The 27,715-nt window shown below is 35.8% G+C and overlaps 1 protein-coding gene across 3 annotated transcripts in view; it reads right to left on the bottom strand.

The window, feature by feature from the left end:
* STXBP4 (syntaxin binding protein 4) overlaps window positions 1-27,715 on the bottom strand; it is a 171,649-nt gene that overhangs the window by 128,701 nt on the left and 15,233 nt on the right. For all 3 annotated transcript variants that reach the window (XM_081220206.1, XM_081220208.1, XM_081220207.1), the window contains 5 exons: window positions 27,512-27,644; window positions 11,281-11,387; window positions 10,887-11,106; window positions 9,508-9,586; window positions 3,942-4,036 (listed from right to left, as the gene is read on the bottom strand). In XM_081220206.1, coding sequence (XP_081076332.1) covers window positions 3,942-4,036; window positions 9,508-9,586; window positions 10,887-11,106; window positions 11,281-11,387; window positions 27,512-27,644 — 634 coding nt within the window. The remainder of the gene's footprint in view (window positions 1-3,941; window positions 4,037-9,507; window positions 9,587-10,886; window positions 11,107-11,280; window positions 11,388-27,511; window positions 27,645-27,715) is intronic.

Here is a 27,715-nt window from a genome sequence, read left to right as displayed (position 1 = left end):
ATTGATACAGCCACTATGGAGAACAGTACGGAGTTTCCTTAAAAAACTAAAAATAGAGCTAACATATGACCCAGCAATCCCACAACTGGGCATATACCCTGAGAAAACCATAATTCAAAAAGAGTCATGTACCACAATGTTCATTGCAGCACTATTTACAATAACCAGGACATGGAAGCAACCTAAATGTCCATCGACAGATGAATGGACAAAGAAGATGTGGCCCATATATACAATGGAATATTACTCAGCCATAAAAAAAATGAAATTGAGTTATTTGTAGTGAGGTGGATGGACCTAGAGTCTGTCATACAGAGTGAAGTAAGTCAGAAAGAGAAAAACAAATACTGTATGCTAACACATATATATAGAATCTAAAAAAAAAAAAAGGTTCTGAAGAACCTAGAGGCAGGACAGGAATAAAGGTGCAGACATAGAGAATGGACTTAGGGACATGGGGAGGGGGAAGGGTAAGTTGGGATGAAGTGAGAGAGTGGCATTGACATATATACACTACCAAATGTAAAACAGATAGTTAGTGGGAAGCAGCTGCATAGCACAGGGAGATCAGCTCGGTGCTTTGTGACCACCTAGAGGGGTGGGATAGGGAGAGTGGGAGGGAGTCGCAAGAGGGAGGGGATATAGGGATATAAGTATACGTATAGCTGATTCACTTTGTTATACAGCAGAAACTAACACAACAATGTAAAGCAATTATACTCCAATAAAGATGTTAAAAATAAAAAAAGAAGAGATGACTGGATTAAGAAGATGTGTGTTTGTGTGATTGCATGTGTGAATGTATATATAATGGAATACTACTCAGCCATAAAAAAGAATGAAATTCTGCCATTTGCAGAAACATGGATTGACCTAGAGAATATGTTTAGTGAAATAAGTCAAAGACAAATATTATGTGATATCATTTACATGCGCAATCTAAAACACAGTACAAATGAATGTATATGCAAAACAGAAACAGAGTCACAGCTGTAGAAAACAAACTTATGGTTACCAAAGAAGAGCAGGAAGGGGGGGGGTAGGGACAAATTTCAGGTATGGGATTAATAGATATAAACTACTATATATAAAATGGATAAGCAACAAAGATTTACTGTACAGCACAAGGAATTATCTTCTAAGCCATTATCTTCTAATAACCTATAATGGAGTATAACCTGCAAAAATACTGAATCAGTATGCTGTACACCTGAGACTAATATAATACTGTAAATTGCCTATACTTCAATAAAAAAAATAAATTGGAGGCAATTTATTTTTGATTAAAAATAGGTTTCAATAATTTCTTGGATAACTAATGTCATGTTTTCACCATAAACAAAAATGCAACTTTGTTAATTGGGCAAATAAATGTCCTTAACTTTTTCTGATATCTAAATGATGAATCTAAAAAATGTCACTTCCTTATAATATTAGTCACCTACTTCCCAACCTAATACAAAGAATACCTCATTAACTATATTCAGACCTTGGGTATACCATTGCTCACTACAGCTTTCTTCAAATGTTACATAAATGGCAAGAGGTAAAGTAAATATCAGCGAAATGGCATCTGTCTCCCAAAGCATTTTTCTCAGATACAAAAACATAGATAGCAAGAAGGTGCAGTAATTCTTCTTCAAGTCAACTAAAAAAAAAATCCCTATTTGCTATGTTTACCATACCTACTTATAAGTTTAACAGTGGGATCAAAGGAGACACATAGTATTAGTTCAGTGCTAGAAATTACTTTCCAGTATATCCTGATACAAAAGTGTCTACCTCGACTACTAAAACATGAAAGATTTCATGAAGTCAATGCCCCACAAACATACATCTTGACAGGTAATTTCCTCCATCAAATTCTAACCTCTTAGCCTTTCTTAAAAATTGTACTGTGTTAGCTAATGACTTAATAACCACATAATCAGTCAACACCTTTCCCTTGTGAAACCTTTTATATCACCAATTTCCTAGATACTATATGCAATATACTTATAAGTGATAAAGTAAAAAAATATAATTTTATTACATTTTAAATACTTGAACATATTGGCCTTATCTATTATTAAATAGGAAATGTGTTAAAAATGTAATGGACAATAAAGTTGAATTTGTCTACAAAGTAGCAACTAAAATAGAAGGATCTATTTCAAATTAAAGTGATACAGATATTATTACATTAATATGTAACTATTCAAAAAAGTAAGAGTAGCTTAGGAAATGTATGGGTGGATAGAAGCTAATATGGATTTTAGAAAAAAAAAATTTTTAAGTGAAATTTAGTTTCAAACTCTGAAAACAGAATGCTCTACTAAATATAGTCACTAAAAATATTTAGAATAAAAGCAGGGAAGCTGAATTTACACAGAATGTAGGTTTCCTTTCCTGTAAAACTGCCATTTTATGTTTCTACAAAAATCAATTTGCTGAGGCTCAAAGGAGGACCAAAAGTGGAATACTCAATATGCGAGCAACTCATATTTCTCAGAATCAATATAAATTTAGATGATTTTCATATCTCTAAGAAAATTAATCAGACTTTAAAAATATCAAGTGCTAGGAAAATTTAAACTGAGTCAAAGAATAATGACTGCCAGGTAAAGTCATTAGCTGAATAGTTTTCTCCTTATCCAGAGGAATGGTTAGTATTAAATCTTGGATGTTCAGAAATGTATATTACAGCAATATCATTAAAAAACAGTAATTATTCATTTTTAGATATTAATAGATAAGTTTTTAAACCTCAAACATTCTATTTTTTGAAAAGGTTATTATTAACTGATTGTAAAACTTGCTATTATTCAGAACTTACATTTCAGCCACAAATAAAAAGAAAGTAAAACATAGGGAAAGATACTCAGGATTTCAAAGATATGAAGGAGACATCTCAAGTACCTAATTAATAAGACAATTTTATAGAGCACAAACCAGGTGTTTAAATGTTGGTAGGTACACAGAGATTGTAAGCTTTGACTTACTGATAAAACAAAACACAGAAGATTACAGCGTACTGCAAAATAATGTTCAGTGTTACGGATGTGCAAAATATGGCAATATTGCCCTGAACTATAAAAGTTAGCAAGGAGCTGTACAAAGGAGTTGGAATTGAGTCAGAATTTGAACAAAGAGTAAGATTCAAACTGGCACTGAAAAGGGTATTACTATAGGACCACGCAAAGGTCTGAATATGTGAATGAATGGTAATGCATATTTATTCCAGCTATGCATTCTCATACTGTTCCTAAAAGTGTAAAAAATCATTATCCACAAAAACTGACAGGAAAGTAGAGGCTGTGAACCTTCGGCACTATATCCATTTTCATATTAAAAAAAAAATCACACATTTTTGCTGTCATCTTCCAGGTAGCCTGAGAGGAAAAGTTTTTAAAATCATTTTCTGCTTATAATTTTTCTTTTTTAATCATCTTATGTTTCTTTTATATACAGAAACTCTCAATATAATACTATTTGGTACATTGCTACCATCTTCTTTATATCTAGTAGGCTTCTATTTTGTTCTTTAGGATTTAGTTCCCCTTCACTTTTTAAACAACTGAGTAATAGAGCATTACTTCCTTGCACTTATTGCCATTACATATTTGAAGTCTACTACACTTTGTCATAATTTATTCCATGTTTCCTTTGATTCTATATTGTAAAACATCACATTTGTCTCATTCCTACGCAGGAGGAAACTGATTAATTTGAAGGTCAATTTAGTTACAAAAGGTTTTATTTCTATTTTGTACTAACGAACCACTATGAACTGCCCAAATTAAACATGAATTAAACAGTTTAAACCCAAAGTGCCATTCATTTAACTGTAAATCGATAACTCTTCAAGAAACTAATGGCTCCAATCCCTTATCCTCTCAAAGAATGAGAATATTTCCTTGCTGTTGTTTTATGGAAGCAAAATGAAAATTTCAAGTATTTACCATTTCCAGTTTCTCTACTTTAAGGCGAACAGAGGGATTTAGGGAAACCTTCTTTCCTTGTGGTCCATAATTATCAGTCAAGGCAGGGGCAATATCTACGAGACAATAGGGTACACATTAATTGGAAATTTAATTGGAATAGAACTTTTCATTTGACAGGATGTGTTCTGGGCTCCTGAAGTTCAAAAAGAATTCTGGCTAATCAGTTGGCAGTTTTCACTTTTGTTTTCATGATTTTTTGTTCTTTAAATCTAAAATGTCTTATATAAACCAGCTTCACTTAAGCCTTAAAAGACATGATATAAAAAGCGTGGCCAATTATGCATTAAGTCCCACAGAAATATTAATACAACAAACATACATCCCACCAGTTACCTTGTCATCACAACAGCTTACTAATTGCAAAATGAAGTCTTTTTTTTCTTCCAAAATAAGCAAAATCATATTAGAAATTTTAAAAGGTCATGATTTTTCTCTGGCAAAAGTGGTTTTGGTACATGAGTTCTGGAGGTACTATGGAAAAACTAACAAATGCAAACTGTTTCAAGTTTGCACATGAAGTATGATATAGGCTCAGAACTTCTTGAACTAAAAATCCTATTTCTTATTTAACAGAAGTTATATTCCAAGTAGCATAAATGGATTCTCAAGAGTTGAGTGTCATACACCTCTTACCCATTCTCTAACGCCTTCTCAGTCTACCCTGATTATTTAGATGAGCTTTGTCCTTGTTGCATGAGTAAAAAACAGGTGTCACAAGGGACTAGAACTTGAAAAATTATTTGCCTTAATATGCCAAAGTTTCTCAAACAAATTCCTGCAATTCATGTCAATCCTTATATCTAAATTGTCACCATTCTAAATACACTTTTAAATGGTATTTTACTAGTTCTACATAGAAACAAGAGGAAGAGAAAAAACTTTTTAAAATGTCACATTTTTATGCAGTGTTTTAATTTTTTTTTTATTTCTCAGAGCATCTGTCTCTAAGTACAAAATGATTTGCATTCTCTTTCTTAAGAACATAAGAAGTGCATAGGAAAATAAATAGTCTTCCTCTAAACCTTTAACGCTTCCTTAACATTCTATGTAAAATCTTGAATATAGCTTATAGGTGTCAAGATCATGAAAAAAAAATGGTTACTGACTTTTAGCTTTAAATGGAATTCAAACCTAGAGAAAGACTGATTTTAGTATAATAAAATGTTTACAATTTTGACAAAAGCAACAAAGATGCCTTAGTTGCTGTGATACCTAATTGTTGGCCAAGGGCTAAAAATATATTATACATATAAAAAGTGTTTCCTCTTAAGAGAAATTTTGTGCCAAACCTAAAGTGTAGCATAAAATATCAGCATGGAGTGAAGTGGTATGGAAGCCCAAATAGCGGGTAAGTCAAACCCTATCTTTCATTTTTAGGGTTTGGACGTGTGAGGCTTGACAATGACTTTCAGTCTGGTGCCTGACCTATCATTAAGGCACAGTAACACAAGGTGGACCCAAGCTAACCTAATTATGATCTCAGACCAAGACTAACCCTGGGTGTGAATTACTCAATTCAAGTGTGTGTGGAAGGCATAGAGAGAAGACAAAAGAGAGGGAGGGATAGGGACCCACACCAAGGTGTGGGTTCTCACTTATGTTTTCCTACATCTAAGCATAAAAATTTGCTATGTGCAACAGTGGAAATAACAGATTAACTCTTATTTATGCTTACTTTTAGCCAGGCATTACACTAAGTACTTTATATATATAAGCTCATTTAATCTTTACAATAACCACAGTGACACAGGTGTTATTATTTCCAACCGAAGAATGATGAGACTAAGGCCCAAAAGGGTAAAGAAACTAGCCCAAGATCATACAGCTAGTAGGTGACTATGTTAGGATTCTAATCTCTTATGACCCCTGAAGACAATTTCTTAAATGTGTCAATATCTTTCATCATCAGTTTTCTCATCTGTAAAGTAGGAAGAATAAAACAGATCACCTTACAGGAATTGTAAAGGTAAATTAAAAATCATAGAAAACTACTATGAAAACTATAAAGTAGTGTTAATAGTAACACAGACACACAGAGATTAAATAGGAGATTTAATGTAAACTTATACTAACACCCCATTTAACAATATGCAATCATGGATTAACAAAATCTCACTTTCTTCTAGCCAAACTTCCCCTAAATCTTTACCTTTGAGCTCAAACCTTAGGAGGATGTGGACATAAATCCAGCATGCTTTGGTAATTCAAGGTAGCTTGACCTGAAATGCTCCCCCACAGACAGTTTTTGTCATTTGCCAGTGTCCTCTCTCATTTTCAGCCTTGGGCTCTTTATTTGCTCCTCTCTGGGGGCGGGGGGGGGGCGGTGCTGAGAATTTTCAAAGTATGGCTTATTATTCCCTTGGATCTTCTCTTCCTATTCCTCTTTTTAGGAGCAGAAGAAAGGACATGTTTTATAAGGGTAGGATCAATACCATTTAGTTAATACCATGAACCCTCACCGTGGATATTTTTCCTCATCACTAGTTTGTTTTCAGTTTTAAAAGCCTTATTGCAGGAGAATTAAGGCTTGTGTGGTGGTAAAGTTAATGATCGTATCCCTTCACGTAGTAATTCTTTACTGATTTCCTTAGGAATGTCTTTAGCATGTTTTTAGCTCACTCACAAACTCACGCATTATTCAGCGTACGGCGGTAGTAAACAACTCTGGATTCTGAAATAAGAAATTTATATAACAGAATAGTTTCGAAAAACATACTCAAGTATAATGTGGATTTTAAACATTCTAACCAGTTTTACACTTTGGAATGCCTTTGAGATGAGAACAGGGGTAGACTTGCCTCATTAAGTTTATTTTTGTTGAGGTTAACATTAAAACTCATTTATGTTTTTTAATAAATACCAGCTGGCTGAAGGAGTCTAGATGTGATGGTTAAGGATCTAATTTGGGAACAATCTATAATTAACTACTTATAACAGACAAATCACAAGGTATATAAGTTACCTAGAGATAATTTAGAGTTGACTTTGCTTTTTTTTCTCCCCAGAAACATCTGGCCTACTACATTTATGTGGAAGAAATTGTACTGAGTCAATTCCATTTCTGCTCTAGAAAAATGTTCCATTTTAATAGCATTTTAATATTTACATACAGTTAACTCACTCAAATACGTTTTTCACTAAATTATTTTTCTATTACAAAATCTAGCATCAGTTCTTAAAGTCACTGATGTAAATTTACCTCAGTTTGTTCATTACTACAGGATCTCCTTGCTCTAATCACATTTGCCTCCTAGGGTCACCTGACATGTAGTTTGACCTTACTTCTTTGCATTTGATGATGATGCCTCCTTCACTTAGGATGATGTTACCTTCATCCATTTGTTGATGTTTATCACTTCTTTCAAGATCCAGATGATGTCTGACTTTTGCCAAGAAATTTTTCTCTATTGATTTCTGCATGTTTTGTGACAAATTCTTTACTATGTACTAGCTTCTGGGGTAGAGGGGGAGGATGTAAAATTGAATTAAAGGACAGAAGCTTTCACTTCTGCTCTAAAAAACATGCCCTGGAATATTATCTGAGCTATACTCTAAACTTCAGATTCCGTAATATTAATAACAATGACAGCAAAATGTACTGAGCATATTCTATGCACCAATTACAAAGTGCCTGACATACATAATCTTGTTCAATACTCATAACAACCCCATGAGGAAACTATTTCAATATAATAAGCTAATTCAGCCAATAAGTTGGGAGCAAGGATCTGAATCTCTACGTTTGCATTTAGAGCCTGGTGATTAACCACTGTGTTTTCCCTATATCACGCTCAGGTCACTTACTACTTCTTCCCTTAATCTACTTTGCTCATGTCTTTACACATCTTGTGCAAATGTGTTATTTGTCCATAAGACATATACTTCTTAGAGTACCAGAACCACCCGCCCCCTGCTCTAGTCAACACAGAACACTGCAAATAGTCGGGTCGATATTCAATAAAATAATCACACACACACACACATAAACACACACATATATGTGCTTTCTAATCTGAATAATGAAGGTTTTTAATCCCATATTTTATTTCACAATATACTATTAAGCATCTCATGGAAAAAAATCCCAGTTCCTTCATATTTTCTACCGAACTATGAGGTACATGACATACTCAGTAAATACTTACTGAGTGAATAAATTGGCTAAAAGAGGCATCAAGAGAATGAAAATTAATTATGTAAAGGAAATAATACTAATAAAGTTTCTAAGGGTCAACAAATCCCACTAAGTAAAAAGGCATATAATTGACGGCTAAAGATTGTTCCTAACCCACTGGTAAATATTGCTCCAAATCAGAGAAACTACTATGGAATTCACTATAAATTCCTGTTAAGTATAGGAGCTATGTGCTATGGTCTGAATGTTTGTGTCCACCCGAAATTCATATGTTGAAATCCTAACCCCCAAGATCATGGTATTAGGAGTTGGGGCCTTTGGGGGTGCTTAGAGTATGAAGGTGGAGCCCTCACGAATGGGATTAGTGTTATTACAAAAGAGGTCCTGCAGTGCTCCCAAGACCTTTCCACCATGTGAGGACACAATAAGAAGTCTGCAACCACAAGGAAGCTCTCACCCAGACCACGCTGGCACCATGATCCTGGACTTCCAGGCTCCAGAACTGTGAGAAATGTCTGTTATTTATAAGCCACCCATTCTGTGGTATTTTGTTATAGTAACCCACACAGACTAAGACACTATATAATTTCTGCTAACTCTTCCTTATTTTGCAGTTTTGATCTACACAATGCTATTAAAAATTAAAGTATACGAGTAACAATTTGCTTTATAATTTAGACATGTAATTAACTCGTCTTTTCAATAAGTATAGTTTTTTTTTTGGTTTGTTTGTTTGTTTTTATTGTTATTCCCTTTAACTTTTGGAGATAATTTAAGGGAAGGAATTTTTTCTTGATATTTGAGCCTACAAACACTTTACAGATTGATAAAAATCCTTTTTTTATGGGTAGCTTACACAATTAATCCTTTATTGTTTTGAAAAGTCAATAAATCATTTCATGTTAATTAAGAACCAGTAATATTGAATTCACAATACTGATGTTCTTTCTAATTTATATCTATATAATCTCTTCCAAGAAAAACAAAACATACTTCTTTTTTAAGCTATGCTCCCTTCTATAATTTCTCTGAAAGGTGCATTTAATATACCTCACGAGGACTTCACTAAAAGGGCAAGGAAGCCTAATCTTGAGTTATAGAAGAGTTTTCATTATTTGGTTTCAACAGTTCATTGATTATTACAGCTTCATAGACACTGCGATGATAATGTATCTTTTAAAATTTCAACACTTTGTTAAGGAAAATTTCCAATAAAAGTCATAATCTAACAGGGACCACTGTACAATGGATTTATTTTGCTCTTTTATTCAATGAAGGAAAAAGGGATAATGCACCCTTCTTTAAAGTCTTTTAAGTCACATTATGTACTCCTCATTGAAAGAGTAATTGAAAAAAATAACAGGAAAGAGGAATTAAATGTGCATTTACCTGTATTAGGCATATCTGTAGGGCTGTTGTCTGAAGAAGTAATTGGAATCTGTTCTGTTTTCTTGTATCCAGTTTTTATCTATGAAAGAAAATGAGGAACGTGAAATGTCATTTTCTAAAGTAGGTCAAAAACCAGACAAAAAGCTCACGTTAACATTAAAAGAATGATTAAAGAGATTAAAGCAATAGTCCCTCAAATATAAAACCTTTAAAATTTTGGTATATTCATCTTCAAACACAGCAATTCAGAATGAAAGTAACAACTGCTTTCAGCTCTACCATATCCAAGGACAACAAAATATAAGGCTATGCACTGTGTCTCTGAAAAGGTATTATAACCCCAAATGAGAAAGTATAAAGGGCTAAGAGAAAATCTTAAACTCTGTATCTGATTAGCATGGACCTGAAACTGAAGTTACCTTTGAGGAATTTTATTTCACTGACTAAAAGTCTACCTGATTTTCAAGTTTGTTTTATAGAGTATACACTATATTTTATAACTCATTATTTATGGCACTGTTGCAATTAGTAATTACAGTCAGCCCTTTATATCTGCCATTTCTGCATGTGCAAATTCAACCAACAATGGATTAAAACTATTTTTTAAAAATTCCAAAAAGTTCCAAAAAGCAAAACTTGAATTTGCCGCATTGGCAACTATTTACATAGCACTTACACTGTATTTATTTAGATAGCATTTACATTGTATTAGGTATCATAAGTAATCTAGAGATGATTTAAAGTATATGGGGAGGCTGTGCATAGGTTATATGCAAATACTACACCATTTTATACAAGAGACTTGAGCAGCCTCAGATTTTGGTATCTGCTGTGGGGGTGTGGGGAGGTTATCCTGGAGCCAATCCCTCCACAGATGATGAGGGATGACTGTAATTTTATCGATTTTGATGTGGGAACTCCCCCTTTCGTGTGATTCTAGGGTGAACTATTGATGTATTCCAGCATACACACATGAGGGAACAAAATCCACCTACACTGTACAGGAAAGAGCTGAGCAACAGAAAGGAAGATTGCCTGTCTTCAGTCAAGCAGAAAACAGAAAAAATAATGAACAGAACCATATTAGAGACTATCTGAAAATAAATATAACATTCCATATCATAGTTTTGAGTGATATCTAGACATATCTTTGTGATGCCATTCCTGATCATGATTTTCTGGACAAAGAATATATTGACTTGAAAAACTGTATTTATTGACAGCATAGCATAAAATCTTAAACAAAGAAAAGATCTTTCAAGGAAATACCAATCTGTTAACAAACTATATTACCAAAATTATAGTTCTATATGTATATGACAAACATAATGACACATAGCAGATTTGCGGACTACATAAATAGAGGAATTTAAGATTACCTGATTTATCTTAAAAGAAGATAAAATGGCATCTGTAGATTTGGGAGTGGATGAGGTCTTTGGAATTAGTATTTCAGGGGGAGAAGAAAGAAGACTAAATTTTGAGGCTTGAGGTCCATATTCTTCTGTAGCTTGTAAAAGGGATGAACACGATGGATTTTCTAAATGACTGCTGTGAGACTTCTGTCTTATGAATGCTATCTCCCAAGCAGATTCTGACCTAGCATTAAAAAGAAATCACTTTATAGATATAGTACAATTGAATTCTAAGATAATGTTTCATATATTATCAAAAAATACTTCTTTTGGGTCTAAAGTACTAGGACAACTTAAATTTCTATTTTTAGGGAGACATGCTAAATGACTCATTCTATCTTACGGATAGAATAGTTACCTCAACTTGGCTCTGGTAATTATGCTTTTTGCTTCTTCAAATGATACACCAATCATAGACTCCTTGTTTATTGAGACAAGTTGATCTCCTGGCTTCAAACGTCCATCCTAACAAAAATAGTAACATTTGTAAAGAAACTGATTAAGGTGTTTCTTAAAAAATTAATTGATGCAATTAAAGCAAAGCACAGTTTTAGTAAAGAATGACTTAAAGAAAAGAGTAAAAAGAAAATTTTAGACAAAGAACCTCAACAGCAAAATGTTTTGATTAAAGTCTGGTTTGGTAATATACATGAATGAAATGGAAATGTTCACGTATTCCTTGAATAAACTTTCAGGCTAAGGAATCCTGAATATATGAAGACGTAGTCTGGTACACTAGGAAAGGGGCCTGTTTTAAAAGGTCAGTTATATGAGACAAACACAGCTCTGAATGTGATAAAGTAGGCTAAATAATTCTGGTATATTTCAGAATATAAGCCTCATTCACTTCAGTTTCTGAGCATTCCTTTATCTTTCATCCCACCAAACACCGAGTTATTCCACAGTTAGAATTTTAAAAAATTCAGTCAAGGATCTTAATTATATTGATTCTACCCACATTTCTGTTCATGGTGAAACATCTTCTTCACTGGATCTGCTGCCCCTCCTGTGACTCAGGCCCAGTTGGTTGGACAGGTAGCTTTATTCACATCCTACTAATAATGACCAATTCTAATTGGCTGCCTGGCATTGTCTTTGTCAAGTCCTGGCTCTGCCTATAACTAGCCTAACTGAGTAAGAAAAAGCACAAAAGTTACAAAATTTAAAGTACATGTTAGGCAAGTTTTCTCAGTCTTCAATTGCCTTTTCTTTTAATTCAAACTGGAAAAGAAGAATGAGCTCTCCTCATTTTCAGCTCTTAAGATGCTTCTCCATTTATCATTAGTACAACCACAGAAAGCATTATTTCTATAACTAGGGAAGAAGCTTATATGGTTAAAAAGCATTTTCACCATTGATGGTATTTAAGTAAATTCCACAAATTCAAGGGAAGATCTTTTAAAAAGTCTTATCTACTATGTATAAAATAAGTTTTAATTAATAGGATTAACCAGGGAAAAGAGATGGTGAAGATAAGGGGATGGAAGGAGGTAAAAAAGAAACGTATTACCATCAAGGAGGTAGCAGGATAAAGATACAGAGATGAGAAGCAACATATAGTGTGCAGGGGACTATAGCCTTCAACACAGTGCTCAATTAAAAAGTGTGAGCCAGAAATCATGAGAAATGAGGATGGGGAAGTAGGAAGAGTTCAGGTATCTGCAGGCCTTTGACCCCAAGCTATCCGTGGGATAGCTTCTGCACTTACTCTTTTTGTTTTCATAATGCAAACATTACCTAAGTATTATTTCCCACACTTCCTTGATGAAAAGAATCAACTGGAATTATAAAAAAGGTCCATGTTATGAGACCCCTCTGTTTGAAAGTCTGATACAATATTGATATAACCCTGAATAATTGATCTTTGGTCTGAACTGCATTATATGTAATAAATGTATATAATAATGGTGATTATGGTTACTTTACTTTTAAATAACAATAATTTTTTTAAAAAAACCTTTACTATTATCTCTCACACTGAATACTGAGTATACAGGAAAGCAAAATAAATATGAAATATTTATCAAGAATTTTTATGGGAACATGTTATTTCAAATACTGTGTAATAAAAGATATTATAACCTAGATGCATAATGACCCTATGACCCTTCTGAAATATAAACATAAAAAAATCCAAAAAGGCAATTTGATTTTGAAATATGTAAAATTTGAAAACTAATTTGGATTTTATAGGTATGTGATTAAACATAATTAGCAAAGTCAGAGAACACAAAATTGCTATATTTACAAGTGATTTTTTTTTTTCTCCTTCCATTTGATAGATGTATGGGGAATAAAACACAATAGTAATGCTGGAAAAGGCTAAGCAATATGGAGAAAGTATCTACCATATGGATCCTACATGTTCAGTAAAATGAAAGAGCTGATTTTGTAAGATTTTATAAACACAGTTCTGTATTACCTGGGCCCAAGTCTTATGACAGACTTTGGTTACATATGCATTTAAATCAATTATACCCAGACTATACTTAGAAACTTAGGTACAAGAGCTTTCAATTTAATATGCTAAATATTAGTTTGAGGATAAGTCATTCCCTCAGGTTAAAGTGAAATGGTAACAAACAAACAAACAAAAATAGCCTTTTTGCCACAGGCAAAACGATAAGGCTAATAAAAGTTAAGGAAGAACAAAATTCTGGAGAGTGCTTATTTCTGGGAGGGAGGGTGGGGAATGCAATGGGGTGGGGGGAAAACATATAGGAAGACTTAATAGTAAAATTTTCTACTTCATAAGTCAAATGGTGAACTCTAAGTGGATTCATAGGCGTTTGTTTCATTATTATTCTTCATAAGTTAGATACATGTTCCAATATCCTTTTGTATGCATAAAATATTATATTATTAAAAAGAAAAGAAATTTTCCAGCCCATCAAAAGAAAGCTCATGACATTTGCCTCAACAATGTTCCTAACCAGATGAATTTTATTTTGGTTCTATATTCCAAAACTGGCATTGGAAGTAAGGGCCAAATAGAGGTTCTTAAAATCTAATTTTAAAATAAATAAAATTAAATAAATGTCATTGTTAAATCCAGCTCTAGACCATTTGGGATCTGCAAAAAAAATTCCTCATTAGAATCAGCTTAATAAGGTAGATTATGACTGAAATTTAATGACTATTCTACTACTGATTTATGTCCCAAAGCCTGGAAATAATTTGAGGAAAGAAAGGGAAAAATGAAGAAAGCCTTGCTTCATTGGAGCAAAGCATTTAAAGGACACTGACAAGGGGAAAAAGGTTCTTTTAGAATTGGGGTGGTGGACAGTAAATATTAGGTTATTTTGCTTTAATCTAAATATTCTTGGTATTCAACTGCCTTTTATTGAACTTCCTTGAAAAGGGAAAATTCTATAATGAGGACTGTAAGCCAGATGGCACCTCATCTGTCTTCTAGTTGGGCAGCAGTCTTCAGAGGCAGTGGACTGATGAGGAAAAAAGAGCACGAGGTGTGGCAACCAGATAGATTTGAATTCGAATTTGAGCTCCACAACTTGCTAGCTAGATGTCCATAAACAATGGGAGAAAGCGGAGGAAGGGGACGGGGAGGTGCACAATCTCAGCTACAAGGCACACGGAACTGAATTCTAAACTGTCGGAGACAGCTCCTCATCCACGTATCTTATAGAAACCACAGTTGGTTGACAGCATTACGGAGAAAAAGCCTTCAGAAAACAGAAGCCTCCCACATTCGCCTCTTGGGCCGCACAGTATTAGCCATACAGAGGAAAAAGTTCTCAGTAAGGCAATTTAACACATCTTATATTAGAGTGCACCCATGTACTGAAGTAGCATTTTCCAGGAAGACAAGAGTCAGAGAAGAGAAGAAGAAGAAAGTCTCTGACTGTGGTTTCTGGTATTTATATATATTTTTGTGTCTAAAAAGTACTCACAGCAGTTGTTTTTTTTTTTCTTTGCCTCCTAGAATAAGATCTTAGCTGATCATGTGAATTTCTGAACTTGTTTAAAAGTCAGAACCTGCAAACTAAAACAAAGCTATTTCTGTAAAAGTCTGGCATTCAAAGCTAGTGAATTCTGCCCCAGCTGGATTAATGTGTCTGTGAAGATAGTAACTTCAGAGAGGCCTCTTCCACACTGTCTAGATTCTGATTCAGCACTTATTGAGCAACTACACAACATGACAGGCAAGGTGCCAAGCACGTTCACACACCTAACTTTAGTCTGAATTCTTTCACATTGACATTTATAAAGATGTTGAAATAATAATGTATTCTTGAACACTTGCATACTCCCATTAAAAGCTGCCAACACTGTCCATTTCCGATTATAATGACCATTACAGTTTTCTAAATAATGTGTTACCATAACCATATATACAGCCTGATTCTAACTCATTATTCCTAAATACTAAGGAATGCTCCTGCAAGCCTTTGGATTCCTTTCCCATACTTTCATAAAGGATGAAAGTCAATGGAGGTATCACTTTTTTAATACCAGTTATTAACATGAATTTAGGCAATTTGTTTAATCTCCATGAGACTCATTTTTTTAGCTGTGAGGTGGGGATAAGTACCTATTGTACAGGTTGCTGTGATAAATAACGTGTATAAAATCCTAGCACATTGTAGGTGTTAAACTGAAGTGAGTTGAATCAGAATCCCATATCTGTTGCAGGCAATTTTTACAGTAATAGCAAATTTAATCCTCCCACTCCTCAAATTAAGAACCCTTTATGACTGCCCACTGGTGGCAAAAGCTGAAACTCCTGAACTTCCCAAACCTAGCACAACAAACTAGCTGCAACCTACTTTTTCTAGCCTCATCATCTACCTTCCCTCCTCAGCATATAAATTCTTCATTCTATTCTCAGAAAATGTCCTTCAAACCAGCGACGGTCTTTCAAACTTTAATGCACTTACACATATTAATTCCTATCTAGAATGCCACCACCCACCTTGCCACTTCTCTGTCTGATGAACTCTCATTTAAACTTCACAACCAAATTCAAACATTACTTCTGCTGTAAGTTTTCTCCATCTCCCTAGATTTACTTACTTGTCCCCTTCTCTTTGCTCCAAATGCACTTTTACTTATCTATATTATTGCACTTACTCTGTACTGTCCTTATTTGTTTACATATCTTTTTTTTTCCATTGGAGTATATTAATTCAGCAACTCCCAAATTAGAAGCATTGATTCTTTCAGTTGACCAGAACTATGTCCTTTTCATGGTTATATCTCTGAGCATAGTGCCAGGTATACAATAGGTCCACAATAAATGAATAAGACCCAGGAAACACTTTGAGGAAATTAAGGTGGCTCTAACACAAATAATAATGGCAAAGGAGAAAAGTGAGTGACATCTTAAAGTGAACCCTCTTGGCTGCTACTGCTTTAGCTCCCACCAATTGATTGGTTTCTTTGCCCCCTGCCATCCAGAGGCCATTGTCCTAACTATCCAAAAATCCTTGGTCCCAGTTCCAGTGAAAAAATGCTGCCAATTATACTATGACATTTATTGTAAGATCCATTTCAATTTCAGAGATGCTAGAGAGAGGAAAAAAAAGATATATAGATAGATAGATAGATAGATAGATAGAATTACACACAGGTAATTCTATACCTATATATTTGTTTTATATATATGTGTGTGTATGTGTATACAGTAGTCCCTTGACGTCTGAGGGAGAGTGGATCCAGTACCCCCTTGAATACCGAAATACATGGATGCTCAAGTCCCTTAGGTGAAATGGCATAACATTTGCATGAAACCTATGCACACCCTCTCTGTATACTTTAAAGCATCTCTAGATTACTTATCATACCTAATGCAATGTAAATGCTATGTAAATACAATGTAAATGCCATGTAAATAGTTGCCTGTGCTGCAAATTCAAGTTTGCTTTTTGGAACTTTCTGGAATTCTTTTTTCTGAATATTTTCAATTTGAGGTTGGTTGAACCCACAGATTTGGAACCCGAGGATATGGAGGGCTGACTGTACGTGTGTGTGTGTGTGTGTGTGTGTGTGTGTGTGTGTCCCCTAGAATCAGGTAAATGAAATATATCAGTTTTGAAGAAAAAATTTTGATTCCTGCCTGCTGTCCTTACAGTATTAGCAGAGAAACAAAGAAAAAAGCAAAAACATTCAAAGTGTTGTTCAGAATCGGACACAAAGGGCTAAGAAGGAGGTACTTTTGTGTGGAGCCCAGATGGTGGCGGCTGAATGGTAAACAGGTAGATCAGTGAATTCTCAGAAATGTGACTAAAGGATTATTCATTCATTGGTATTAATTGAGCAATTAATATGTGTCAGGTACCAAGCTAGGGACTAAAGATATTATTGTGAATAAAATCAGATAAAATCCTTGCACTCAGGAAATAATCTGAGACTTGTGGTTCAGGCAGAGTCGGTAAAACAATCACAGACACTGATGTATGATAACAAACTGAGAAGGAAAGAAACAGGCACAGACAGGTGATATGAAGGAAAGGTGCACAGACAGGAAAACAACCTGGCCTAGACTTGGGATGGGGGAAGCACAAGGAATACCTCTCTTTGTAAGTGGTCTTTGAATTGATATTTGAAAGTAATGGGGGGAGCTTTTCTTAGTCAGAGGGAGCAGCATATAAGATGAGAAAGAACCAGGCCCTTTCCAGGGACTGAAAGAATGCTACTCTGGAAGCATAGGTGGGGATGGAGAGTCAGAGAAGTAGAGGGCAGAAGTCACATAGTACAGAGCCTTGTAGGCAAGTAAGTATTAGTAGGAGAGCTGGGAGGGAAATAGGAATGGTGCATAAGAGCAGACAAAGCTATTGTGAGGTCTGATAAAAACTGATGATAGTTTAAGCAATGGTGATGGCAGTGGAGATCAAGAAGACTGATGGGTTCAAGAGCTACTGAGAGAGTAGAACAGTCAACAGTATGTACTAAGGAATTGGATATGGGTGTTAAGGGAGAGGAAGTAGTTAGGATGCTGTTAGGTTTTCTGACTTTGTGCTACTGGAAGGTGTCACTCGTAGAGATTGGGAACACTGGAAAGAGGTCTGTCTGGGAAGAAATGTGTAGATGAAGGTGTGATGTGACTATCATGAGTCCTGCCTCAGACACGTTGCATTTGAGATGCCTTTAAGAGATCCAAGTGGAAATGTTGATCAGGCAATTGGATATGTGGGTACGAAGGTCAAAGGAGTGTCCCACCCAAAAAAAGTTCTAAGATTTAACACTGCGACTCCAAACTGATATCGGATTGGCTGGTGGGGTGAAAAGGGCCTTGGAGTTCCCATATTTCATATTTCCTTTAACTCAGTACGTAGTATATTTGTTCCCAACCTATAGGCTACTTCTAGCTCTTAGAGCTGGGAGAATCTTCTTTCCTACTTGAACTGGCAAAACGTGTCAATATGTTCCAAGTTTGAACTCAGAATACGTTTTTCAAAGAGACAGCACCATTTTGGTTACTGAACCAGTGTTGTATTTCATATCCTCCAGGAGGAAATATACTTTTGTGTGTGTATTGGTATAAAGGGGAGGAGCTAACCATGGTTACTTAAAGATAACTCCTGCGTTCCAATAATCCCTTATCTATAAAGTTTGGGAATATAAATGAAATATAATCCATCTATAAACTTGAGATTGCCTATATTATTAGTTCTGAAACAATACAATGTTAAAATAAAATTACAGCAAGTGAAAGCACTCATATGCATTTAAAAAATATTAACAGTTGCTCAGTTCAGCAACTTAATAAGGATACCCTATGAGCCTGTGTTTCCTATTCCATGAAAACAGGTGTTTTACCTGCAGAAATTTTGTACAGATTAGAAGTTTATTAACAAGTCTAACACAGTATTTAGAATATAGTAAATTCTATTATTACTGTTCATAAAATTTTTTAAAATAAAATTGCATTAATTTGTATTTGCAGAGTAAACATGTACATAACTCTCCAACTTGAGGAAGAACACAAAAGTGAATGTAAGCACTGCAAGCCTACTTATTCTTCTCTGTCTACACCTTTCTCTATTTTGGCTGTTTTCTTCTCTTGGACATGACTAGATACTGTCAAAAAACATTAATAACTCTGTGCTGCTCTCTAGTGGTAAATATAAAATATACTTTATTACATGGTTTTGCTTTCTAATACACTTTCAAACAATGAAATTCTCAGAAAATCAACAAGAGAAAATATACATTATAGGCATAATTTCTTAGTCTGTAATCACTGACAGGAGATGAGTCACTCAGCACCACTGCTATCAATTTATTACTTTAACTACAAATATTTTTCATGGGGGGAAAAAGAACAAATTGATGCTTGTCTTAAAAGTAAATTCTTTTCACTTGTTAGGTACCATGATCTATTGCATTACTTCAAGTATAGTCTAAGAAATACCTTAGCTATACTGAATACACACACACACAGACATATCTCAGCTTTAAAACTAAAGTAGTACATCTCAATTCTGACAAGAAAAATTTTGTTTTTTGTTTGTTTGAATTTGTTTAAATTTAGCATTTAAGTATGCTCTTAGTTAATAAATTAAATTCAATAGCCAAAAATTATATCATTATAATACCCTATACTTATTGTATAATACTTACCACTTGGTAAGTGTATTTGGAGGAAACCTTATTATCTCAGCAAGATTGAAACAATTTAAATCTATTGTTTTGGAAGTTACTGGCTAAACTGATTTTTTTTTCTAACAAGGAAAAAAATCCAATTGAATAAACAAACTGCTTGCTAAATAGTGTTTGGTGTAGGAATCCGGTGGGGGGTGGGGGTAAGGGTAGGACTATTTATTCAACCAAAACAACTAGAATAAGGACAACGACAATATAAACAGACTTTATAAGAGTATCCCTTATCATGTTATATAGCTTGATATTAATAGAATGTTTTATTCAATTCTTTATGTCCTACATCTCTCCAAAAAGGGAGGCAATTTTCAACAAAAGACATGTAGAATCACATTAGTAAAATAGAAATAGCAAATAAAATTCAAGAGAAATGAGCATGAAAATATAGTAACCAATTTGTTAACTAAGTGCTTCAAATATGGATCTGAGCTTCCTAGCAGCCAGAGCAAAAAGGAACTCATGCTTTATATATTTCTTACAGTGAAGAGGAGAGTAACGTTTTCTAACTCCTAAAAAAGATATTTTCTAGTCTTAATTCTAAATCTAATTTCTCATATGGGCTAATAGTGACTGGCATAATTAACAAATTCAACAAGAATTACTGCAAATTCAGAAATGAGTGAATTTTATTTGCTCTGTTTGTTTTGTTTTGCATTTAGGAGAGGCTAAATGAAGTACTTTAACTGATCTAACTTAACCCTAACTCAGAGCAGTGGATAGATAACACGTCTTCAAATATAACCTCTCTAAGCCAGACTTAAAATAAAATTTGAACAGCATATAATTAAAAATATATAATATTTACTTACAGCTTGAAATTTGCTACTTTCATATTTATTTCATATTTATTTTCTATTCGTTAGGTTAAAGTTCCATGAGTATAAAGGTCTATCTTCCAATCCCTTTGCATCTTTCACTAAGAAATGGTCACAGTGAACATTCAGTTAATATTAAAAATTTACTGAGATTGGTTCAAGATCGCGGAGTAGAAGGACGTGTGCTCACTCCCTCTTGCAAGAGCACAGGAATCACAACTAACTACTGAACAACCATTGACAGGAAGACAGTGGAGCTCACCAAAAATGATACCCCACATGCAAAGACAAAGGAGAAGTTGCAGTGAGATGATAAGAGGAGTGCAATCATTATAAAATCAAATCCCATAACTGCTGGGTGGGTGACTCACAAACTGGAGAACAATTACACCACATAAGTCCACGCACTGGAGTGAAGGTCCTGAGCCCCACATCAGGCTTCCCAACCTGGGGGTCTGGCAACGGGAGGAGGAATTCCCAGAGAATCAGACTTTGAAGGCCAGCGGGATTTGACTGCAGGACTTAGGACTGGGGGAAACAGGGACTTTACTCTTGGAGTGCACACACAAAGTCTTGTGTGCACCAGGACCCAAGGGGAAGGAGCAGTGACACCACAGGTGACTGAACCAGACCTACCTGCTAGTGTTGGAGGGTCTCCTGCAGAGGCGGGGGGTGGCGGTGGCTCACCACGGGGACAAGGACACTGGCAGCAGAAGTTCTGGGAAGTACTCATTGGCGTGAGCCCTCCTGGAGTCTGCCATTAGCCCCAAAATAGAGCCGGTAGGCTCCAGTGTCCAGTCTCCTCAGGCCAAACAACCAACAGGGAGGGGACACAGCCCCACCCATCAACTGACAAGTGGATTAAAGTTTTACTGAGCTGTACCCACCAGAGCAACATGCAGCTCTACCCACCACCAGTCCCTCCTATCAGGAAGCTTGCATAAGCCTCTTAGATAGACTCATCCACCAGAAGGCAGACAGCAGAAGCAAGAAGAACTACAATCCTGCAGCCTGCAGAACAAAAACCACAATCACAGAAAGATAAACAAAATGAAAAGGCAGAGGATTATGTCCCAGATGAAGGAACAAGATAAAACCCTAGAAAAACAACTAAATGAAGTGGAGATAGGCAACCTTCCAGAAAAATAATTCAGAATAATGGTAGTGAAGATGATCCAGGACCTCAGAAAAAGAATGGAGGCAAGGATCAAGAAGATGCAAGAAGTGTTTAACAAAGACCTAGAAGAATTAAAGAACAAACAGAGATGAACAATACAATAACTGAAATGAAGAATTCACTAGAAGAAATCAATAGCAGAATAACCGAGGCAGAGGAATGGATAAGTGACCTGGAAGACAGAATGGTGGAAATCACTGCTGTGGAACAGAATATGGAAAAAAGAAAGAAAAGAAATGAAGACAGCCTAAGAGACCTCTGGGACAATATTAAATGTACCAACATTGGATTATAGGGGTCCCGGAAGGAAAAGAGAGAGAGAAAGGACCCAAGAAAATATTTGAAGAGATTATAGTTGAAAACTTTCCAAACATGGGAAAGGAAATAGCCACCAAAGTCCAGGAAGCACAGAGAGTCTCAGGCAGGATAAACCCAAGGAGAAACAGGCCAAGACACATAGTAATCAAATTGAAAAAACTTAAAGATGCAAAATTATTAAAAGCAACAAGGGAGGGCTTCCCTGGTGGCGCAGTGGTTGAGAGTCCGCCTGCCGATGCAGGGGACATGGGTTCGTGCCCTGGTCCGGGAAGATCCCACATGCCGCGGAGCAGCTGGGCCCGTGAGCCATGGCCGCTGGGCCTGCGCGTCCGGAGCCTGTGCTCCACAACGGGAGAGGCCACAACAGTGAGAGGCCCGCGTACCGCAAAAAAAAAAAAAAAAAAAAAAAGCAACAAGGGAAAACCAACAAATAACATATAAGGGAACTCCCATAAGGTTAACAGCTGATTTCTCAGCAGAAACTCTGCAAACCAGAAGGGAGTGGCATGATATATTTAGTGATGAAAGGGAAGAACCTACAACCAAGAATACTCTACCCAGCAAGGCTCTCATTCAAATTTGATGGAGAAATCAAAAGCTTTACAGACAAGCAAAAGCTAAGAGAATTCAGCACCACCAGACCAGCTTTGCAACAAATGCTAAAGGAATTCCTCTAGGCAGGGAAAAGACTAGCAACATAAAACAACCTTGTACATATATAGACTACTATATCAAAACCTCATGGGAACAGCAAACCCAGAAACTACAATAGATACACACAAAAAAAGAAAAAACAAACAAAACAACACTAAAGATGATCATCAGAAGAAAACAAAAGAGGAAGGAAAGAAAAAAGACCTACAAAAACAAACCCAAAACAATTAAGAAAATGGCAATAGGAACACACATACCAATAATTACCTTAAATGTAAATGGATTAAATGTGCCAAAAGACACAGACTGGCTGAATGGATATGAAAACAAGACCCGTATATGTGCTGTCTACAAGAGACCCATTTCAGACCTAGGGACACATAGAGACTGAAAGTGAGGGGATGGAAGAAGGTATTCCATGCAAATGGAAATCAAAAGAAAGCTGGAGTAGCACTACTCATATCCAAAATAATAGACTTAAAAATAAAGACTCTTATAAGAGACAAAGAAGGACACTACAAAACAATCAAGGGATCAATCCAAGAAGAAGATATAGCAATTGTAAACATATATGCACCCAACATAGGAGCACTTCAATATATAAGGCAGGGCTTCCCTGGTGGCACAGTGGTTGAGAGTCCGCCTGCCGATGCAGGGGACACAGGTTCATGCCCCGGTCCGGGAAGATCCCACAGGCCACGGAGCAGCTAGGCCCGTGAGCCATGGCCGCTGAGCCTGCGCATCCGGAGCCTGTGCTCAGCAACGGGAGAGGCCACAACAGTGAGAGGCCCGCGTACCGCAAAAAAAAAAAAAAAAAAAAAAAAAATATATATATATATACATATGTAAGGCAAATACTAACAGCCATAAATGGAGTAATCGACAGTAACACAATAATAGTGGGGGACTTTAACACCCCATTTTCATCAATGGACAGATCATCCAGACAGAAAATCAATAAAGAAACACAGGCCTTAAATGACACGTTAGACCAGATGGACTTAATTGATATCTATAGAGCACTCTACCCAAAAGCAGAAGAATACACATTCTTCTCAAGTGCACACAGAACATTCTCCAAGATTGACCACGTCCTTGCCACAAAGCAAGCCTCTGTAAATTTGAGAAAATTGAAATCATATCAAGAATATTTTCTGACCACAATTCTACGAAATTAGAAATAAGCTACAAGAACAAAAAACTATAAAAAACACAAACACGTGAAGGCTAAACAATATGCTACTAAACAACTAATGGATCACTGAAGAAATCAAAGAGGAAATCAAAAAATACCTAGAGACAAATGGAAATGAAAGCACAACGATCCAAAACCTATGGGATGCAGCAAAAGCAGTTCTAAGAGGAAAGTTGATAGCAATACAGTCTTACCTCAGGAAACAAGAAAAATCTCAAATAAACAACCTAACCTTATACCTATAGCAACTAGAGAAAGAACAACAAACAAAACCGAAAGTTAGTAGAAGGAAAGAAGTCATAAAGATCAGAGCAGAAATAAATAAAGAAAGAAGACAATAGCAAAGATCAATGAAACTAAAAGCTGGTTGTTTGAAAAGATAAATAAAACTGATAAACCTTTAGCCAGACTCAAGAAAAAAGGGAGAGGACTCAAATTAACAAAATTAGAAATAAAAACAGAGAAGTGATAACTGACACCACAGAGATACAAAGGATCATAAGAGACTACTACATGCAACAGTATGCCAATAATATGGACAACCTGGAAGAAATGGACAAATCCTTAGAAAGGTACAGTCTCCCAAGACTGATCCAGGAAGAATTAGAAAATATGAAGAGACCAATCACAAGCACTGAAATTGAAACTGTAATTAAAAAACTCCCAACAAACAAAAGTCCAGGACCTGATGGCTTCACGGGCAAAGTCTATCAAACATTTAGAGAAGACCTAACATCTATCCTTCTGAAACTCTTCCAAAAAATGGCAGAGGAAGGAAAACTCCTGAATTCATTCTATGAGGTCACCATCACCCTGATACCAAAACAAGACAAAGATACCATGAAAAGAGAAAATTACAGGCCAATATCACTGACACAAAAATCCTCAAAAAAAGAGTAGCAATACGAATCCAACAATACATTAAAAGGATCATACACAATGATCAAGTGGGATTTATCCCAGGAATGCAAGGATTTTTCAATATCCACAAATCAATCAATGTCATACACCACACCAACAAAGTAAAGAATAAAAACCATACGATCACCTCAATAGATGCAGAAAAAACTTTTGACAAAATTCAACACCGATTTATGATAAAAACTTTCCAGAAAGTGGGCATAGAGGGAACCTACCTCAACATAACAAAGGCCATATATGACAAACCCACATCAAGCATCATACTCAATGGTGAAAAGTTGAAAGCATCTCCTCTAAGATCAGGAACAAGACAAGGATGCCCACACTCACCACTTTTATTCAGCATAGTTTTGGAAGTCCTAGCTACAGCAATCAGAGAAGAACAAGAAATAAAAGGAATCCAAATTGGAAAATAAGAAGTGAAAATGTCACTGTTTGCAGATGACATGATACTATACATAGAAAATCCTAAAGACATTACCAGAAAACTACTACAGTTCACCAATGAATTTGGTAAATTTGCAAGCTACAAGATTAATACACGGAAATCTGTTGCATTTCTATACACTAATAATGAAAGATCAGCAAGAGAAATTCAAGAAACAATCCCATTTACCATTGCATCAAAAAGAATAAAATACCTAGGAATAAACCTGCCTAAGGAGACAAAAGACCAGCACTCCAAAAACTATAAGACGCTGATGAAAGAAATCACAGATGACACGAACAGATGGAAAGATATACCATGTTCCTGGATTGGAAGAATCAATATTGTCAAAATGACTATACTTCCCAAGGGAATCTACAGATTGAATGCAATTCTTATCAAATTACCAACATAATTTTTCACAGAACTAGAACACAAAATGTTAAAATTTGTATGGAGACACAAAAGACCCCGAAAAGCCAAAGCAATCTTGAGAAAGAAAAATGGAGCTGGAGGAATCAGGCTCCCTGACTTCGGACTATACTAAAAAGCTATAGTCATCAAAACAGTATGGTACTGGTACAAAAACAGAACTATAGATCAATGGAGCAGGGTAGAAAGCCCAGAAATAAACCCATGCATCTACAGTCAATGAATCTATGACAAAGGAGGCAAGACTATACAATGGTCTCTTCAACAAATGGTGTTGGGAAAGCTGGACAGCTACATGTAAAAAAATGAAATTAGATCATTCTTTAACACTATACACAAAAATAATCTCAAAAGGTTTTAAAGGCCTAAATGTGAGACTGGACACTATAAAACTCCTAGAGGAAAACATAGGCAGAACACTCTCTGACATAAATCGCAGCAATATATTTTCCAATCTGTCTCCCTGAGAAAGGGAAATAAGAACAAAAATAAACAAATGGCACCTAATTAAACTCAAAATCTTTTTCTCAGCAAAGGAAACCATAAACAAAATGAAAAGACAACCCACAGACTGGGAGAAAATACTTGCAAATGATGTGACTGACAAGGGATTAGACTCCAAAATATATAAACAGCTCATGTGGCTTAATATCATCAAAACAAACAACCCAATCAAAAAATGGGCAAAGACCTAAACAGATATTTGTCCAAGGAAGACATACGAATGGCCAAGAGGCACATGGAAACATGTTCAACATCACTAATGATTAGAGAAATGCAAATCAAAACTACAGTGAGATATCACCTCACACCAGTCAAAATGGCTATCATCAAAAATCCACAAACAATAAATGCTGGAGAGGGTGTGGAGAGAAGGAAACCCTCCTACACTGCTGGTGGGAATGTAAAATGGTACAGCCACTATAGAGAACATTAGGGAGGTTCCTTAAAAAACTAATAATAGGGCTTCCCTGGTGGCGCAGTGGTTGAGAGTCCACCTGCCGATGCAGGGGACACGGGTTCATGCCCCGGTCCGGGAAGATCCCACATGCCGCGGAGCGGCTAGGCCCGTGAGCCATGGCTGCTGAGCCTGTGCATCCGGAGCCTGTGCTCCGCAACGGGAGAGGCCACAACAGTGAGAGGTCCGTGTACCGCAAAAAAAAACCCAAAAAACTAAAAATAGAGCTAACATATGACCCTGCAATCCCACTCCTGAGCAAATATCTGGAGAAAAACATGGTCAGAAAGGATATATGCACCCCGATGTTCATTGCAGTACTGTTTACAATAGCCAAGACATGGAAGCAACCTACATGTCCATCAACAGAGGAATGGATAAAGAAGATGTGGTACATATATACAATGGAATATTACTCAGTCATAAAAAAGAATGAAATAATGCCATTTGCAGCAACATGGATGGACATAGAGATTGTCATACTGAGTGAAGTAAGTCAGAAAGAGAAAGAGAAATATCTTATGATATTGCTTATTTGTGGAATCTAAAAAGAAATGATACAAATGAACATATTGACAAAACAGAAACGGACGCATAAACTTAGAGAATGAACTTACGGTTACAGGGGAGAAGGGTGGAGGGAAGTTATAGTTTAGGGGTTTGGGACTGACATGTACACACTGCTATATTTAAAGCACAGAGAACTCTGCTCAATGTTATGTGGCAGCCTGGATGGGAGGGGAGTCTGGGGGAGAATGGATACATGTACTTGTAGGGCTAAGTCGCTTTGCTGTGCACCTGAGACTATCACAACGTTGTTAATCGGTTATACTCCAATATAAAATAAAAAGTTTTAAAAAAAAAGTAAAATTTGAGATTATTCTTCCTTAGCTTAATGCATGCTTAAATGTTTCTGTCTTAGTAGTCAAAATGTTAATTCTTTCTACTTCCCAGATGTATACACCATCACAATAAAAAAATTAAAAACTTACTGATGATATAGGAAAACACACCTCATCACTAGTGGTTTTGTCTTTTAGGTGAAGGGTTATTTTTATTTTCATTTTTACCTTATAACAGTCTCCTCCAGGAATGATTTCCTGAATATATACCAAGGGCCCTTCATTCCGGTTAATTCCTCCTAGGATCTTCAGACCAAGGCCTGTCTCCTTGGTAACTGTAATCATCTGAAAGGCAGGATCCCTAAGATAAAGTAAAGTAGCATGCACAGGTTAGCCTAGAGATGGGTACCTACTTTTTCTTTAAACTGTTTG

The sequence above is a fragment of the Mesoplodon bidens genome (assembly GCF_964165515.1).
Source record: "Mesoplodon bidens genome assembly, chromosome: 19".
NCBI lineage: Eukaryota > Metazoa > Chordata > Mammalia > Artiodactyla > Ziphiidae > Mesoplodon > Mesoplodon bidens.
The sequence above is the reverse complement of the archived record's forward strand: the minus strand, read 5'-3'. Positions and strand labels throughout refer to the sequence as shown.